The 15644-nt window shown below is 46.6% G+C and overlaps 1 protein-coding gene and 1 pseudogene across 1 annotated transcript; one reads left to right on the top strand and one right to left on the bottom strand.

Annotated features, from left to right (window-relative positions):
* Window positions 1–2500: 2500 nt before the first annotated feature.
* LOC106838640 (probable G-protein coupled receptor 160) lies at window positions 2501–3505 on the bottom strand (annotated as a pseudogene).
* A 5174-nt stretch (window positions 3506–8679) lies between these two features.
* Window positions 8680–15420, top strand: GNLY (granulysin). The gene is made up of 6 exons (XM_014852808.3): window positions 8680–8816; window positions 11008–11192; window positions 12166–12269; window positions 12744–12845; window positions 13977–14145; window positions 15249–15420. Exons 1-6 carry the CDS (start codon window positions 8806–8808, stop codon window positions 15257–15259), a joined length of 582 nt encoding a protein of 193 aa, XP_014708294.2. The 5' UTR covers window positions 8680–8805; the 3' UTR covers window positions 15260–15420.
* The last annotated feature ends 224 nt before the right edge of the window (window positions 15421–15644 follow it).

Below are 15644 nucleotides of genomic sequence, written 5' to 3'. Positions count from 1 at the left end.
GGTCCAAGGAGAGAAGAAGAAAGAACAGGCTGGACGGCTTGTGGCCCTGTGTGAGTATATGTGTGTGGAGTGGGAGACGATAGGGAGACGAGGCAGAGGAGACTTTAGAGAGAGTCAAAGTGTGAGAAAGACTTGATCTGCTCTTGCTGGCTTTGAAGGTGGAGAAGGCCATGAGCCAGGGAGCGACAGCAGCCTCCAGAAGCTGAAAATGATCCTCAACTGACAGCCAACGAGGAAGAGGGAACTTCAGTCCTACAACCACATGGAACTGAGTTCTGCCAACATTCTGAATGAGCTTGGAAGCAGATTCCTCCCAGATAAGATCCTGACCGGCCGACACCTTGATTTTGGCCTTGTGAGACCCAGAGCAGAGGAATCAGTTGAGCCTACCCAGATTTCGGACCTGCAGAACTGTTGTTAGACAATAAATGGGCATTGTTTTAAACCTCTATGTGATAATTGTCAGGGCAGTAAGAGAAAATTAACATAGCCATGGGCTGACATGGGCAATAGAAGTGATTTCTCAACCTATTGCGTAAGGGGGTCCCTTAAGACAGTGCTCTATGGGTCAGGGACCTCTGGGAGCAAAATGGAGAGAAATTTATAAGGGACACTGAGAGGCTACATTATTGCCCCAACTCCAGCTGGATATGGGGAGTGATGGGAAAGACTGGCATGTGGCTTCGTACGATAATTTGAGTCATCACTAACACTGATCTGGTCTTCAAAGGTACAGCCACCTCCTTGTTGACTACGGACCTGGCAGTTTAAACCCCTGGGTTAACAGAAAGAACTAAACGTGTGTGCATGCCACACTCCCAAGGTCCCCTAAAGACATAGAGGACACAGTGCAGGGACAGACATGCCGTCTTTGGTAGAGTAAATTAGACCCCCACCCACTTCTTTCTTTTATGGAAGGACTACTGGGATGATGAAAGCTGTCTCAGTCAGAGCTGAGTGCAGGAAACAGGAAAACTCCAGATATTTCGAGAGGAAGGGACTTAATACAGGGAATTAGGTCCTTAAAAATCATAAGTAGGACTGAAGGCGCTGGTTCTGGATTGTGCCTCCAGAAATGCTCCTAGAGCGATTACCAACTTGCTCACAATAGTTGTCGCGAGGCTGACCCTGAAGCTGAGAGTTCAAGAACACACACCTGAAGCTGCCATCCAGGGATTGGAAAGCCAAACTTCAGAAGCCTTTTTTTTAAATGGTTAATTGGATTCCTTTATTTTTCTTTTGGAAGATTGGCCCTGAGCTAACATCTGTTGCCAATCTTCCTCTTTTTTTTTTCTCCCCAAAGCCCCAGTACATAGTTGTAGGTCATTCTAGTTCTTTTATGTGGGATGCTACCACAGCATGGCTTGATGAGCTGGTGATAGGTCTGCACCCAGGATCCGAACCCCAGGCTGCTGAAGTGGGGCATGCTAACTTAACCACTTGGCCACCTTGCCAGCCCCTGAAGAAGCCTTTTGATACAAGAAATGCTCTGCCCCCAAACCTTACGTTTTCATCACCTTGCTTGCTAGCAAAAACAGTGAGAAGAGGACAGAAAGATGGCTTCAGGGTCAGCCTCCCAAGTCCCACATGAGTGCATCTAATTGTAGAACCTGATTTCACATCCAGACCCAAGTTGCAATGAATTCTGGGAAGTGTGAGTAACTTTCCATCCTCTTCAGCTGGAAGGAAGGAAAAGTGGAGAGCGAGAAAGTCTAACAGGAGCAGCCACTCGGGGGGTTTTTCTTTCTCTTGCTGTCCTCTCCCACAGTTGTATCTTGGGTGGTAGGCTGCTGCTGAGAGTTTTTTTTTTAATTAGATAAAAATGTTTAAGTTCGTATCTTAAGTTGGCAATGAATCTCATGTTTACATAACAGTTTGCATCCAGTAGTATTTTGGGTGACACAAACATCCGTATGGCCAAATGTTAACTCATTTCACTTTTGTGTTAATAACAAATTAACATTTGTAATATGCAATGTTCCTGAACAGATATAAATGCTTTTCTTGGAATTATTTTGTTTTTAAAAGGAAATACTGTTTAATAAATAGCATCATAATCCCAAAAGATACATTTTGAAAAGGTATGAAAATTAGGACAGGAAAAGTTTTAGTTCATTTTTATATGTCCTGAGTCATTATTCTTTCTCATTTTAAAAATTAGGATTCTTATTGTAGTTGTAAGGTTTTGTTTTTGTTTTGTTTTTTTTTTTTTGGTGAGGAAGATTAGCCCTGAGCTAACATCTGCTGCCAATCCTCCTCTCTTTGCTGAGGAAGATTGGCCCTGAGCTAACATCTGTCCCATATTCCTCTATTTTATGTGTGAGACACCTGCCACAGCATGGCTTGACAAGCTGTGCTCGGGTCCGTGCCTGGGACCGGAACCTGTGAACCCCGGGCCACGGAAGCAGAGTGCACAAACCCAAAGACCATGCTGCCAGGTGGGCCCCCTGTAGTTGTAAGTTTTGATTAGTTGTAATGTTAGAGATAATTTGTTGAGACATTAACAAATTATTATTGATGTAGGCTTTTCAATTTGCTCAAGATCATGAACCGTAAGTGGGATGAAGCAGCATTTCCAGTTGACAAATGGAACCATAAGTAATGCAATGTTTCTTAAATCAAGCTTGTGACAATTAAAGCAATCACTGTAGCAATGTGAAAACTATTGACAAAGTACAACCAGAGAATGTTCCTCTCAGAAAACGCTGGCATCTGTACTTTAAGAAAAGGGGGGATTACTTGAAGTGGCACAGATGGTAACCAGGTACCAAGAAAAGAGATAATGAGCTTGGGCAAGAGTATTTTTTAGAGCTCGCATTATAATTGGAGTAGGATGAAAAGAGAAAATATTGGATAGTCTCATTCATACAGGAAGTTATCTCAGTGGCCTGTACCAAGGTCATAGCTTCTGGCCAGAGGTTGTAAAAGCCATAAATAAAATCACCATGGAAAATGACAGGCAGTAACTCTGAATGCCGATGCAAAAAGGACACTGATAAGAATAAATATTCTGTGCTTTCAGACTTCGGTAGACAGACAGATCTCCCAAAACATAAGGAAGAATGGAAATCCAAATTAAAATTACTGTAAAGAAATAAAAATAATTTTTGACATCTAAACGGAAACTGTGATTTTAGAGAAATTCAGGTAATAATCTATACAAGCTATCAGGAAAACTGGCTAATGCAAAAAGCCACAAGTAAAGAAAATAATTTGAGTAAAAAGGCAGATGTGGTATTTAGTAAACCTAATGCCTAAAAGTACAAAATCCCCGAAATAGAATACAACGGAAATGTTTACTAAAAGTGAAAGATTGATGAATGCTAGTGAAATGAAAAATATTCCATAAAATTTTATAGGTGTTTTTCCTTCTCATGCCAAGCATGAGAATATTTAATTATATTTTCCTAAGTATAAGCAAGAATAGCAGACAGTTCACATCGAGAGGCTGGTTTGTTTCATGTAACTGAAAAGAGCAGTTCTCTAAAGAAAAAGCAATGATTTTTCAGTTAAATTTCAGGCAGCCTGCTGAAATACATCATTATAAAACCCTGCTTCACTCTCTTTCCCATCCTCTGCTTTCTCCACTGGGTCTTTCTTGGCTGATGATCTTCCTATTTTATTTCAGTTTTACTGCCTTTAATTATCTTACTTTTGGTTCCCTGCATTTTATTTTGTTATACCAAAACGTCATATGAATAAGCTCCGAGTCATGTGTGCTAGTGTGGGACCGAGCAAGTTTCACTGTGCCTGGTCCTTCTTCCGCAGGCGGGTCTGAGTGGTCGCCTAGGGGATGGGGGGGGCGCCCCCGCCACCACCTCCCCAGGCCACCCGGCTCGAGCATGCTCGGCATCCCCACGCTGGAGAGTTCTTCCTAAAACTTCTTTGAGAGCTATAAAAGATGACTCGGAAAACCAGAAAGTCACACTATGCTCATGGTTGGAAAAGTGGCTATAAGGAGATCAATTTTTTCCATATTATTGTTGAGTTACAACAAAATTTTAAATGAGAATTACAGTGTGATATTTCATTTGTCAAAACAATTTCTAAAGCATTATCTTTAGTATTTAGTATATATTTAGTGGTTAGTATATATAGTATACTTTACATATACTTTTGGTATATAAAGTGTTACAGTATATAAAATGTCTGGAGTATAATTTTAAAGTAATATAATAGATATTCAGGTCAATGAGACAGAATAGATAGCTCGAAATTTTATCTTATTACATATAACTTAATATTTGATAACAGAGTCATTTCAAATCGTGGAGAGGAAGATATTATACAATCAATAGTTTTGGATTAACCCAATAGCATTTTGAAAAGAATAAATTTTGATCCTTCCCCCTACCTTACAAAAATAAATTCCAGAGAATTAAACTGTCATATTAAAAATATCTATGACTACAAAAATTAGAAAGCAAAGATTTTCTACAGAAAGGAGGTAATGACAACTTTACAAACTGAGAAAAGATGTCATAAAGAAAGAGACATATTGACTATAGAAAATGAAAAATTTCTGTACATAAGAAAAATCTTACCAAGTTTAAAGGTCAGTTAAGAAGTGACAGAATATTTGGAGTAAATATATCATACCATTAGTGTATTTATTACATGAAGAATTCTTACAAACTGAAAAAAATAGTAGAGTCTGATCGATAATGGGCCAGGGACACAAAAAGATGATTCCCCCCAAAGAAATGTAGCAGTAAACAAACATATGGGAAAATATGAAACTCAATTTGTAGTCATGAGTGGAAACGAAAAATAGTTGCTATTTTCACTTACATTTGCAAATTAAAGAATGTGATAGGGGGCCGGCCCCGTGGCCAAGTAAAGTCCCTGCGCTCCGCTGCAGCTGCCCAGGGTTTCGCGGGTTCAGATCCTGGGCGCAGACATGGCACCGCTCGTCAGGCCACGTTGAGGTGGCGTCCCACATGCCACAACTAGAAGGACCTGCAACTAAGATATACAACTATGTACTGGGGTGATTTGGGGAGACAAAGCAGAAAAAAAAAAAAGTTTGGCCACAGTTGTTAGCTCAGGTGCCAATCTTTAAAAAGAAAAGAAAAGACTGTGATAGTATTTAATGCTGGTGAAAGCGCAGGGAACTGGTACAGGTGATGTAAATGGACACCATCCTTTTGGAAAGTATTTGATCACGTTCATTAGGAGTCATAAAATTGTAACTTCAGAATTTTTTAGAAAACCTTTTATTGAGATATGATTTACATATAGTGAAATGCAGAAATCCTAAGTGTACAGTTGGGTGAGATTTGATAGTTGTCTATGCCCATGCAATTCACGCCCTGAGCAGGATATCAAGCATTTTCATCACCTCAGAAAGCCCCTTTGTGCAACTAGCCAATAATCCCCACATCTCCCTCCCACTTCCTAGCATTTCTCAGCTTTCTTTCACCATAGATGAATTTTGCCTCTTCTAGAACTTCATAGAAATGGAATCATACAGAATGTAATCTTTTGCATCTTGCTTCTTTTTGCTCAGAGTTTGAGATTCATCTATTTTGTTGCATGTATTCTAAATTCCTTTCTTTTTATTAGAACAGTAGTGTTATATTGTATGGCTATACCTTAATTTGTTTATCCATTTAGCTGTTGATGGCTATTTTGGTTATTTCTAATTTCAGGCTCTTATGAAAAAGTTTCTGTGAACATTCTCTTTAAAAAAAAAATTTTTTTTTCTACTTTTTCTCCCCAAATCCCCCCAGTACATAGTTGTATATTCTAGTTGGGGGTCCTTCTAGTTGTGGCATGTGGGATGCCACCCCAGCACACAAACTTCACCACTTGGCCATGGGGCCGGCCCCCTAAGAAATTTTTTTATTGTGGTAAAATGCATATAATATAAAATTTGCCATTTTAACCTTTTCTAAGTGTATGATTCAGTGGCATTAATTACATTCACAGTGTTGTGCAACCATAAGCACTATCTATGTCTAAAAGATTTTTCATCACCCCGAATAGAAACTCTATAACCATTAAGCACTAACTCCTTCGTCTCTCCTCCCCTCAGTCCTTGGGAACCTCTAATCTACTTTTTGTTCCTATGAATTTGCCTATTCTAGATATGTCATGTGAGTGATATCATACAATATTTATCCTTTTGTGTCTAGCTTCTTTCAGTTCGCATAATGCTTTCAAGGTTCATCCATGTTGTAGTGTGTGTCAGAACTTAATTCTTTTCTATGGTTGAATAATATTCCAGTGTATGTGTATACCACATTATGTTAATCCATTCATCTGTTGATGGACACTTAGATTGATTCCACTTTTGGGTATTGTGAATAATGCTGCTATGAACATTAACATACAAATATTTGTTTGAGTGCCTGTTTTTGATTCTTTTGGGTATGTGCCTGTTTTTGATTCTTTTGGGTATGTATCTAGGAGTGTAATTACTGGGTCCAACGTCTGAATATTCCTGTATAGTCTTTGTATGTGCACGTGCTTTCATTTAGTGTGGGGTGAAGCTGTAGGGGCGGAGCTGCTTGCTCATAGGGCAGGTGTATGCTTAACGCCAGGCAAAGCTGTCCATCCAAGTTTCAAAGTGATTGTACCATTTATACTCCCACCAACAGTGTTTGAAGTACGGTTGCTCCACATCCTCATCAGTGTTTGGGATTGTCTTTTTTTTCCTCTAAGTGCCAACTCTTTAATATGATTTTTAACATCTCCCAACAACCTTGCACAATAATCATTATTATTCACTTTTTAAAAATGGAGATATAAGTCACATATAACATTGTATTAGTTTCAGGTGCACAACACAATGATTTGATATACGTATATTTGCGAAATGATCACCACAATAAGTCTAGTTAACATCTATCACCACACATGGTTGCAATTTTTTTTCTAATGATGAGAACTTTTAAGATCTACTCTCTTAGCAACTTTCAAATATATAATACAGCATCATTAACTATAGTCACCATGCTGTACATTGCACTCCCATGATTTATTTATTTTCTAACTGGAAGTTTGTACCTTTTGACTACCTTCACCCATTTTGCCTGCCGCCATCTGTGGCACCCACCTATCTGTTCTCTGTATCTATGAGTTTGGTTTTTTTTCTAGGTTCCACATATAAGTGAGATCTTGTCTTTTTAATTTTAGTCATTTTGACGCCATCATCTCATTGTAGTTTTAATATAGAATTCCCTCATAACTTATGATGTTGGGCACTTTTTAAAATATTTATAGGCTGTTCTTCCTTTGTGAATTAACTGTTTAAATATTGTGCTCATTTAAAAAAGCGAATTGCTTTCTTCTTATTATTATTGAAGTAGTAGTCGCTATGATTAAGGGTCCACAAGTAGACCCACATTCATACAGTCAGTTGATTTCTGACTAAGGTACCAAAGCAATTCGATGGGAAAAGGAAATTCTTTCCAAGAAGTCGATGTGAAACGACAGAATCTCAACCCAGCTCACTTGAGATGAATCATAAGCCTAAATGTAAAAGTTAAAGCTATAAAGCACCTAGAAGAAAATCAGAGGATATCACCATGACCTTGCAGAAAGTAAAGATTTCTTGAAGAAGATACAGAAAGCAATAGCCTTCACACAGAAACTCCCAGGAGGCCTGGGCTTGACTTGCAACAGGCTGGTCCCCCGGGACCCCACAAGTAGGACGAAGGTGGAACTTGCCCCAGTTTCTCTTCACAAGGGACCCCAGAGGCCTGGGTGGAGGTTTGTGGTGAACTGCATAAACTTCGTCTGGTACCCCTCAACCCCCAAGGTCTTACTGGAATATCTGGTCTTACCAAATACCCCACAACAAAGAAAGACGTGAGTCACCTTCTGGGGACTTTTCCCCTTAGTTCATGTGGTCTTCACACATAAGCCTCTACAAGTGGTTAGAGCAGAGGTGGTGGGCAGAGCAGAGGGGTCAGTGCTCGACCTGGCTGTGAGAGGGCAGAGCCTATGCCCTGGAAGCCTCGGGACAGAGACGGACTGGAGTTGGGGAAAGGCTTGGGCTTTGGACTCAGACAGGCCTGGGTTCAAATCTCCAGATGCATCCTTTTCGAGCTGTGAGTCCTGGGGCAATTCCCTGGACCTCTCCGAGTCCTAGTTTCCTTATATGAGGTGAGTCGAGTTTGACATCACTGGACCATTTGGTCTGAGGGCTGTTCTAGTCGTGGTGGGGAGATCCTGACCCCGAGGTGCCTCTGCCCTCAAGTAGTCACCATATAGCTGGATAAAAATGCAACCCCTCAAACTCCATTTTCACAAACAAGTTCCTTTTCCTGACTTTTCTACTTTACAACCAGTCTCCTAGGCCCCAACTATTGGAAACTTTTGCCTCCTCTCTCCTCTATTTCCTATATCTAATTGGCTACAAAATTCTATCGTCTTCCTTCAAAATGCCTCTTTTAGCAAGAAGTCCTCCTGTAGCCAATGCTGCTATTGCGTGCCCGATTCCCATTCCTTCTCATCTTCCTGCAAAATCTCAATTTTGTTCAAAGTGGCAACAGAAGCCCAGCAAAGGCTTCCTTCCCTATAGCCCTTTGCAGCCAGGGTAGCACCGAGAAGTACCAATGAATCGGAGATGGAGGTTTCTGGGAAAGATTTGCTTTTCTTGTATAGGTACCACCTCTTTCTGCTTCACTCTTTCTATTTTTCCACCTGGGATGAGGCCCTGAGGTCTGGAGGAGCTACAGCAGCCATCTTGAGATCATGAAGCACGCGGTCTGAAAAAGGTGTTGGTATCATTCACCTGGAGTACTGCACAAGCCATCAGAGGGATTTCTCAGCCTCTGCTCCGCAAGTGGAAGCACCATGGAGGACACGTGAGTCCCAGAACCAAAGGACTCAGTCATGGTTCATCCCTAATGTAGGATATTAGGCAACCAGTGGAACTGGTGAAGGAAATCTAAATTTATTGACATGAAAGATGTTCATGATATTTTGTTAAGTGAAAAGAGCTGTTTAAAAATTGTTTTTTTGAGGCCAACCCCATGGCTGAGTGGTTAAGTTTGTGTGCTCTGCTTCGGCATCCTGGGGTTCGCTGGTTCGGATCCTGGGTGTGGACCTACACATTGCTTGTCAAGCCATGCTGTGATGGCGTCCCACATGGGGGAACTAGAATGACTTGCAACGAGGATATGCAACTATGTACTGGGGCTTTGGGGAGAGAAAAAAAAAGAGGAAGATTGGCGACAGATGTTAGTTCAGGGCCAATCTTCCTCATCAAAAAAAAATCTTAAAAATGGTTTTTATGATATATAATTATAATTATACCTAAACTACACTTATTTATAAATATATGTATTTAAAAGTATAAATGGATATCCTTGTAAATCTTTAACTGGCTTATATCTGTTCGGTGAATTATGAGTGGTTTCATTTGTTTTTTCTTACTTATCTGATTAACATTTTTTTCCATAAAAATAAGAGACAAAAAAGTGCCTAAATTAAATTCCACGCTCTTTAGTCTGGCATTCAGTGGCTTCCACAATGGGCAGGGATAAAGGTGGGGTGTGTGTGTGTGAGTGTGTGTGAATGAGTGTGTGACTGTGAGTTGGTGTGTGATTGTATGTAGGTGTGTGAGTGTTTGGGAGTGTGTGTGTCTGAGTGTCTGTGAGTGTGTGTGAATGAGTGTGTGACTGTGAGTTGGTATGACTGTGTGTAGGTGTGTGATGTGAGTGAGTGTGTGTGGTGAGTGTGTAAATGCATCTGCCTCCCTGGGGTTGGGGTGAGCAGCCAGAAAGTCTTCGAGGGGCCCCCTGCCCGTCTCGGTTCAGTCTGATCCACCATGGGCTGTAGCAAACCTGCTTTCCCTATTCTCAACTCAGCCTCCATTTGAGAAAGGAAGTGAGAATGAGGAGGACCCCCAGTCGGACTCTCTGCGGAGGGGCCTGACTGTCTGTCTGTCTGTTTTTTGTCTCCAAGACGACTGCCGCTCAGGCTCCAGAGACTGCTAGGCCAGTAACCCTCCTGGTCCCACCAGCCTGAGAAGGTGACCAGATCAGTTACTGCCACTCAAACCCTCTAGTGGCTCCTCAACCAAAAGGTTTTGTGGCCAAAGACATTTGGGAAAGCCAGAGGGCTCTGCTTTGGGGTCCAGCACACACTCTGGCATGGTGAAGGTGTGAGGAGTCCATGGGAAGCCAGCCTTGCTCGCCAGCCCGGCATTTCCGCGTGAGGACAGGAACCCTGCCTCCCCACTCGCCCCAATAGCACCTTTTAGCCCCCGCAGAACCAGCTTTCGCAGACTCACCGCAGGGAATTCTGGCCCATGATAACAGCCTACATTTGCCTAGCACATTGCAGGCTGCAAAGCTTCCTCCCACGTGCAAACGCGCCACCTTGGAGCCCTGTGAGCAGGCAACACCTTGCCCATTTTACAGAGAGGGGACTGTGGATCCAAGAGATGGAGAATCTTGCTTGTGATGCCCTGAGCATGCCTCAGCTTGTAAGAGGCCTGCCCGCCTTGGGACTCCATCCTCTTTCTTCTCAGCAGAAGCCGAGTGGAGAGCAGGGCCCCAATGGACTCAGGAAAGATACAATGTTTTGGAGAAAGAGGCTGGGCTGAAGCTTGGGACTCAGCTGATGATGGGATTGCTGGGGAGGTGGAAGGGGGTGCAGTAATTAGAGAGAATGCTGAAGGAGGATGGAGAGTTGGGACTTTTTCTAAATCCGGCTAAATCTGTGCTACATTGGCTTAAGTGGCTGCGGCGGGAGCAGGGATACGAGGAGGCATGTGATGGAGGAACACCAGCTGAGACCCCAGGAGAGGAGGGAGAGAAGGGGCGGAGGGGTTGGATGCTCACGTAGCCAAGGGCCCTGCCTGACCCTCAGTTGCAGGGATTTCTCCTTCCATTACTGTATCCCGGGCAGAGTGGGCACCATGGCCTCTGATGCCCTCCAGCAAACCCCTCTCAGCTCAGAAAGTTCTAGTAGTGTGGGGGTGGGGGAAGGTGAGATGATGGGGGGCATGGAACCTCTGACGTGTTACTCCTCCCCCCTACTTCTCCACAGATTGGTTTTGGTGTTTGTGGTAAACCCAGTGACATGGGGAGGTGGCCGGGAGAAGGACCTGGCCAGGTCACCCAGCCGGGTTCCCAGCCTCCATAAAATGGGGTGTGGAGGGCGCCTCAGCAGCTGCCCCACCATGACCTCCCGGACCCTCTTGCTCCTTGCCTCGGCGCTCCTGGGCACCCCAGGTAAGGACATCCCCCTTGGTGCAGATGCTGACAGCTCCTCCCGGCCCTGCCTGGTGAGCCCTGAGCAGGAGCACCACAGGCTCCCTGGGTCTCCAGGACCTCACCAGCCTTCTCGCCACCGTCGTGGAGGCTGGGCCTTTCTCTCAGAGCCAGGTTCAGCGCCAGCCTGTCAGTGACCTGGCCGAGGGGGAGAGGCAGCTAGTAGGAAGGGAGTGAGCCCTGGCCGGGGCTCCAATCCTAGCTCTGCTGATCATGCTGTGTGGCCTGGGTCCCCCTTTCCCTCCTGGGCCTCTGCCTCTCCATCTGTGTCATGAAGGTCGTCGACCCTCATCAGTGGGTCTGATGTTTCTTCTGGCCCACAGGGGCTAGGATTATGATAGGGCTTGTGAGCGAGTGGGGACCTCTTACTGCTCAAGGCTCACCTCCTGCTCCTTGCACCCCTCCTCTCACCCAGTCCCTGGCATCACTGTGAGCTCCAGGGGCTTAGTGAGGGTAAAGACACTTCTGGAAGGGAGGGTGGATTGCATTGGGCCACCTGACATGAATTCTTTTTGGGAGGCAAGAGAAAAAGAAAGAATCAGAAACAGAATCTCTTGAAAGAAGAAGGAAGTTCCCTTTGAGACCAACCCCTAAAACTGTGTGTGTGTTTGTGTGTGTGTGTGTGTGTTTGTGTGTATGTGTGTGTGAGAAAGAGAGAGAGAGACAGAGAGATGGGAAGGGGGTGCATGGGTCGGGGAGAGGTGAGTCTCTTCCTCTTGGCTCTCCGGCAGGAACTTGAGAGCCTGTCTCTTTGGCTGAGGGTGGCTCAGAGCGGCCCCAGGGCAGAGTGGGAGGAGAGGCCTCCAGGACTCCTCACAAGGCCCCACTCCTGTCCTGGGCCCCAGTCGCCTCCTGGGCTCCCCACCAGCCAGGAGAACTGACTTTTCCCTCTCCTTCCACCTGCGGGGGGATGCTGATGCTGTTTCTTCCCCAGGTCTGACCTTTTCTGGTTTGAACCCTGAGAGCTACGACCTGGCGACAGCCCACCTGTCTGATGGAGAGCAGTTCTGCCAGGGCCTGACTCAGGAGGACCTCCAGGTACACAGCTGGCTTCCTGCTCACCTCCCACAGTACCTCTCCTTTCTCTCCTCCCTGTATAGCGCCAGGGGCGAGGGCTGGGGATCTCCAGTGGATGGGGGAGGGGGAGGCAGGGCTGAGAGCTGAAGATGCTGGTTTTATTCACACTCATTCCTGACTGGAGGGGCTGCAAGAGTCTGGCTGGGCTCTCCCCAAAAGGGTCCTCTGGGTTCTGACCGGAGGACAGAAGAGGGGCAAGTGCTGGGCTGGGAAAGGTGTTGTGGGTGTGGGGACAGGTTCCGGGGTCTGTCAGCCCGTCTAAGACTAGCAAGAAGGTGGGCAGGGGCCAGCCAGCCTGGTTCAGGCCCTTAAGGGTGGAAAGATCGTAGATGATCTTGCCGGCCTCGGAAACACCCAAGGGCCCCTTTCTGGGGCCCTTCCAAGGGCTCTCGGGGTGTCTGAGAGACCACCTCAAGGGACTTCCTTTCCTGACAGGGTGACCTGCTGACGGAAAGAGAGCGGCAGGGCATCGCCTGTTGGTCTTGTCGGAAGATACTCCAGAAGCTGGAGGACTTGGTGGGAGAGCAGCCCAATGAGGTGAGGCCTGGGCTGGTGGAGGCTTCTGCCCGCTGGTCAAGGGAATGGGCAGGGGCCCAGAGCACCCAGCACAGCTGGCCTGGAGCGGGGCGCTGGGGGAGGGTCTGACCTCCGGCTGCGCCAGAGCTTCCCAGCAGGGGCTCTGTGGGCCCCTCCAGTGTCTGTGGATGGACTTCAGAGAATCCCGTGAAATTGGGACACTGTAGGAGAGGGAAAGTGGGAGGAAGAGTGTGCATGGTTCCCATCAAATTCTCAAAGGGAACTTGTCCCCAAAGAAGGTAGTCCAAGACAGAGCTTTGAGGGGCTGGTTCCAGTGGGGGCCTGGGTCAGGACTGATAAATCCCAGATCTGCCACTTCCTAACTGCACGGCTTGGGCAAATCGTTCACGCTTTCTGAGCCTCAGTTTTCTTATCTGCGGAATGGGACGGATGATGACCCCTACCTCCCAAGCTGCCTATGCCTTTTCAACAAGCCAGAGGGTAGGATGTGCTGAGCTCCACAGCTGGCACTGAGTAGGTGCTTAATGAGTGGATGTGTCACTACCAAGAACCCTTGTTTCACTCTCTCTCCATCTCTCTCCTTTGCTCCCCCAACCTGCTCAGCATCTTGGCACTGTGGGGCCCACCCTCGGCCCTGGGTACTCAGATTTATCCTTCTCCACTGGGATGGCAGTAGAAGATATTCCAAAATGGAATGTGCCAAGGCTCCAAGCTCTGACCCCCTCCTGACCTTTCCACACACCCTCTGTAGGTGGAGCGCCCCAGCCAGGCCCTTGACCCAGGAAACTATGTAGGCAGAGCCTTGAATGTGGCTCTCGTAGCCGTGGGCTCCATTCTCCACACAGATAACAGGGCGCGTGTGTACAGGGGGCTGAGACTCTGGCAAGGCCAACTGTCTGTCTCTCAAAAGCCCCTACTGGCCAGGCTTGGGCCAGGGCTTTGGGGACTGGGAGTTGGGGCCGAGCCCTGTCTCTCCAGTCTCAGCTCCCACAGCTACCTGGCACTGGTTTCTCTCAGCCAGCTCTCATCACCAGAGCTGCCCAGGGCCCAGAGCTGCTGAGGTCTATAGGGTGACAGAGCTGGGCAGGGCTCATCTGATTCTTTTGTCCCATCCTGGTGCCGCTGCTACAGGCCACCATCAACGAGGCTGCGTCCCGGGTGTGCAGGAATTTGGGGCTCCTGAGAGGCGCCTGCAAGAAGATCATGAGGACGTGTCTTCGTCTCATCTCCAGGGACATCCTGGCTGGCAAAAAGCCCCAGGAAGTCTGCGTGGACATCAAGCTATGCAAACGTAAAGCAGGTGAGTACAGAGGTGACAGCAAGGACTCATTCTGGAGGGCCTCAGACAGCCTCCCCAAGAATGTGCAACATGGTTTAAAAACACAGACATGTTTTTTTTTGCTCCCCCAACCTGCTCAGCATCTTGGCACTGCAGGGCCCACCCTTGGCCCTGGGTTTATCAGATTTATCCTTCTCCACTGGGATGGCAGTGGAAGATATTCCAAAATGGAATGTTCAAAGACTCCAAGCTCCGATCCCCTCCTGATCTGTCTTGGAGAACTTCATAGGCAGCTCACATGTGTGCCTAGAAGCTTCCTTGTTATGACACATTACTCCCCCTACTCCCAACCCTGTGGAGAAGTCGGGTAGGTGGGCTTTAGCTAGAAATGTTTGAGACATAATCATGAAGAGCTTTGAGAAATACTCTTAAGAGCTTGGGGCCTGATGATTGTCTGGGGTAAAATCAGGTAAAATCCTTCTCTCCTCAGCTGTGTGACCTTGGGCAGGTAACTTGCCTTCTCTGAGCTTCAGTTTCCTCATCTGTGGAGGAGGGATAATAATCTGTATTTCTGAGGGTGGAATGAGGATTGACGGAGATCATTATGTAAAGAGCTTGACGGCAAGGAAATGCCTCCTGACTGGGATATTCAAGAGGCGGCAGAGCCCTGAGCAGGCTCCAACGCCCCAGCTCAGCATAGGTCCCTGGGGATGGGAGCGGAGGCCACAACCTTCTCCATGACACTAGGGGCCTGAGAGCTGGGTGTGAGAATCCTGCCGGGCGGGGATGGCTCTCCTCGCCTCTTCCTCCAGCGCTGCCCAAGCTGTGCCCAGAGAGAACAGGCCATGGCTGCAGGAGATGGAGCTGTGAATGACTGTAGCAGCTCACCTAGCCCTCACTGATGCTTCAGGACCTGATGCTGACAGATGTGGGTCAGCCCGTGTGAGGTCTCCATCATTTCCTGCCATTGGAGCCTGTGGCTTTTATCTTCAAAGCCCCACAACCCACACAGGTTTCCAGGATGTGACTCTGGGTGTGTTCAGCAGGGACAGGTGGCTCTGAGTCCCCGTTTCCCCCGGAGACCTCACACACTTGCCCACAGCTGGCTCTTCTCTCCACTCCAGGTCTCATCTGAGCCTCTGGGAACTCTGGTCCCGCCTTGGGGAAGATGCATGGAAACTCCAGCAACCTCCCCAGCTCCTCCCTCCCTGAATCCGGAGTCTACCCTCCTGTCCCTCTCACCTAACCCCTTCCACTGCCTTCCCGTCTCAGGAGAATAAATTGTCATGCAAGGTCTTAGCTGCAGTTTCTTTTCCATGGGTGGATTTGAGGGGAGGGGCTCTGGGGCATGCTCGGGTGACTCATGCATTCATTCAATAAACATTTGCTGTATGTCCCATACACTGTTCTAGATGCTGGGGATTTAGTGGTGAACAGACCACCTTTGCAGTTCTCACACTTGTAGTCGTGAAGTACTTACACTAGAAGTCACTAGAGCCACGTGATGCTCCAGGAGGCTG

The sequence above is a fragment of the Equus asinus genome, chromosome 6 (assembly GCF_041296235.1).
Source record: "Equus asinus isolate D_3611 breed Donkey chromosome 6, EquAss-T2T_v2, whole genome shotgun sequence".
NCBI lineage: Eukaryota > Metazoa > Chordata > Mammalia > Perissodactyla > Equidae > Equus > Equus asinus.
The sequence above is the reverse complement of the archived record's forward strand: the minus strand, read 5'-3'. Positions and strand labels throughout refer to the sequence as shown.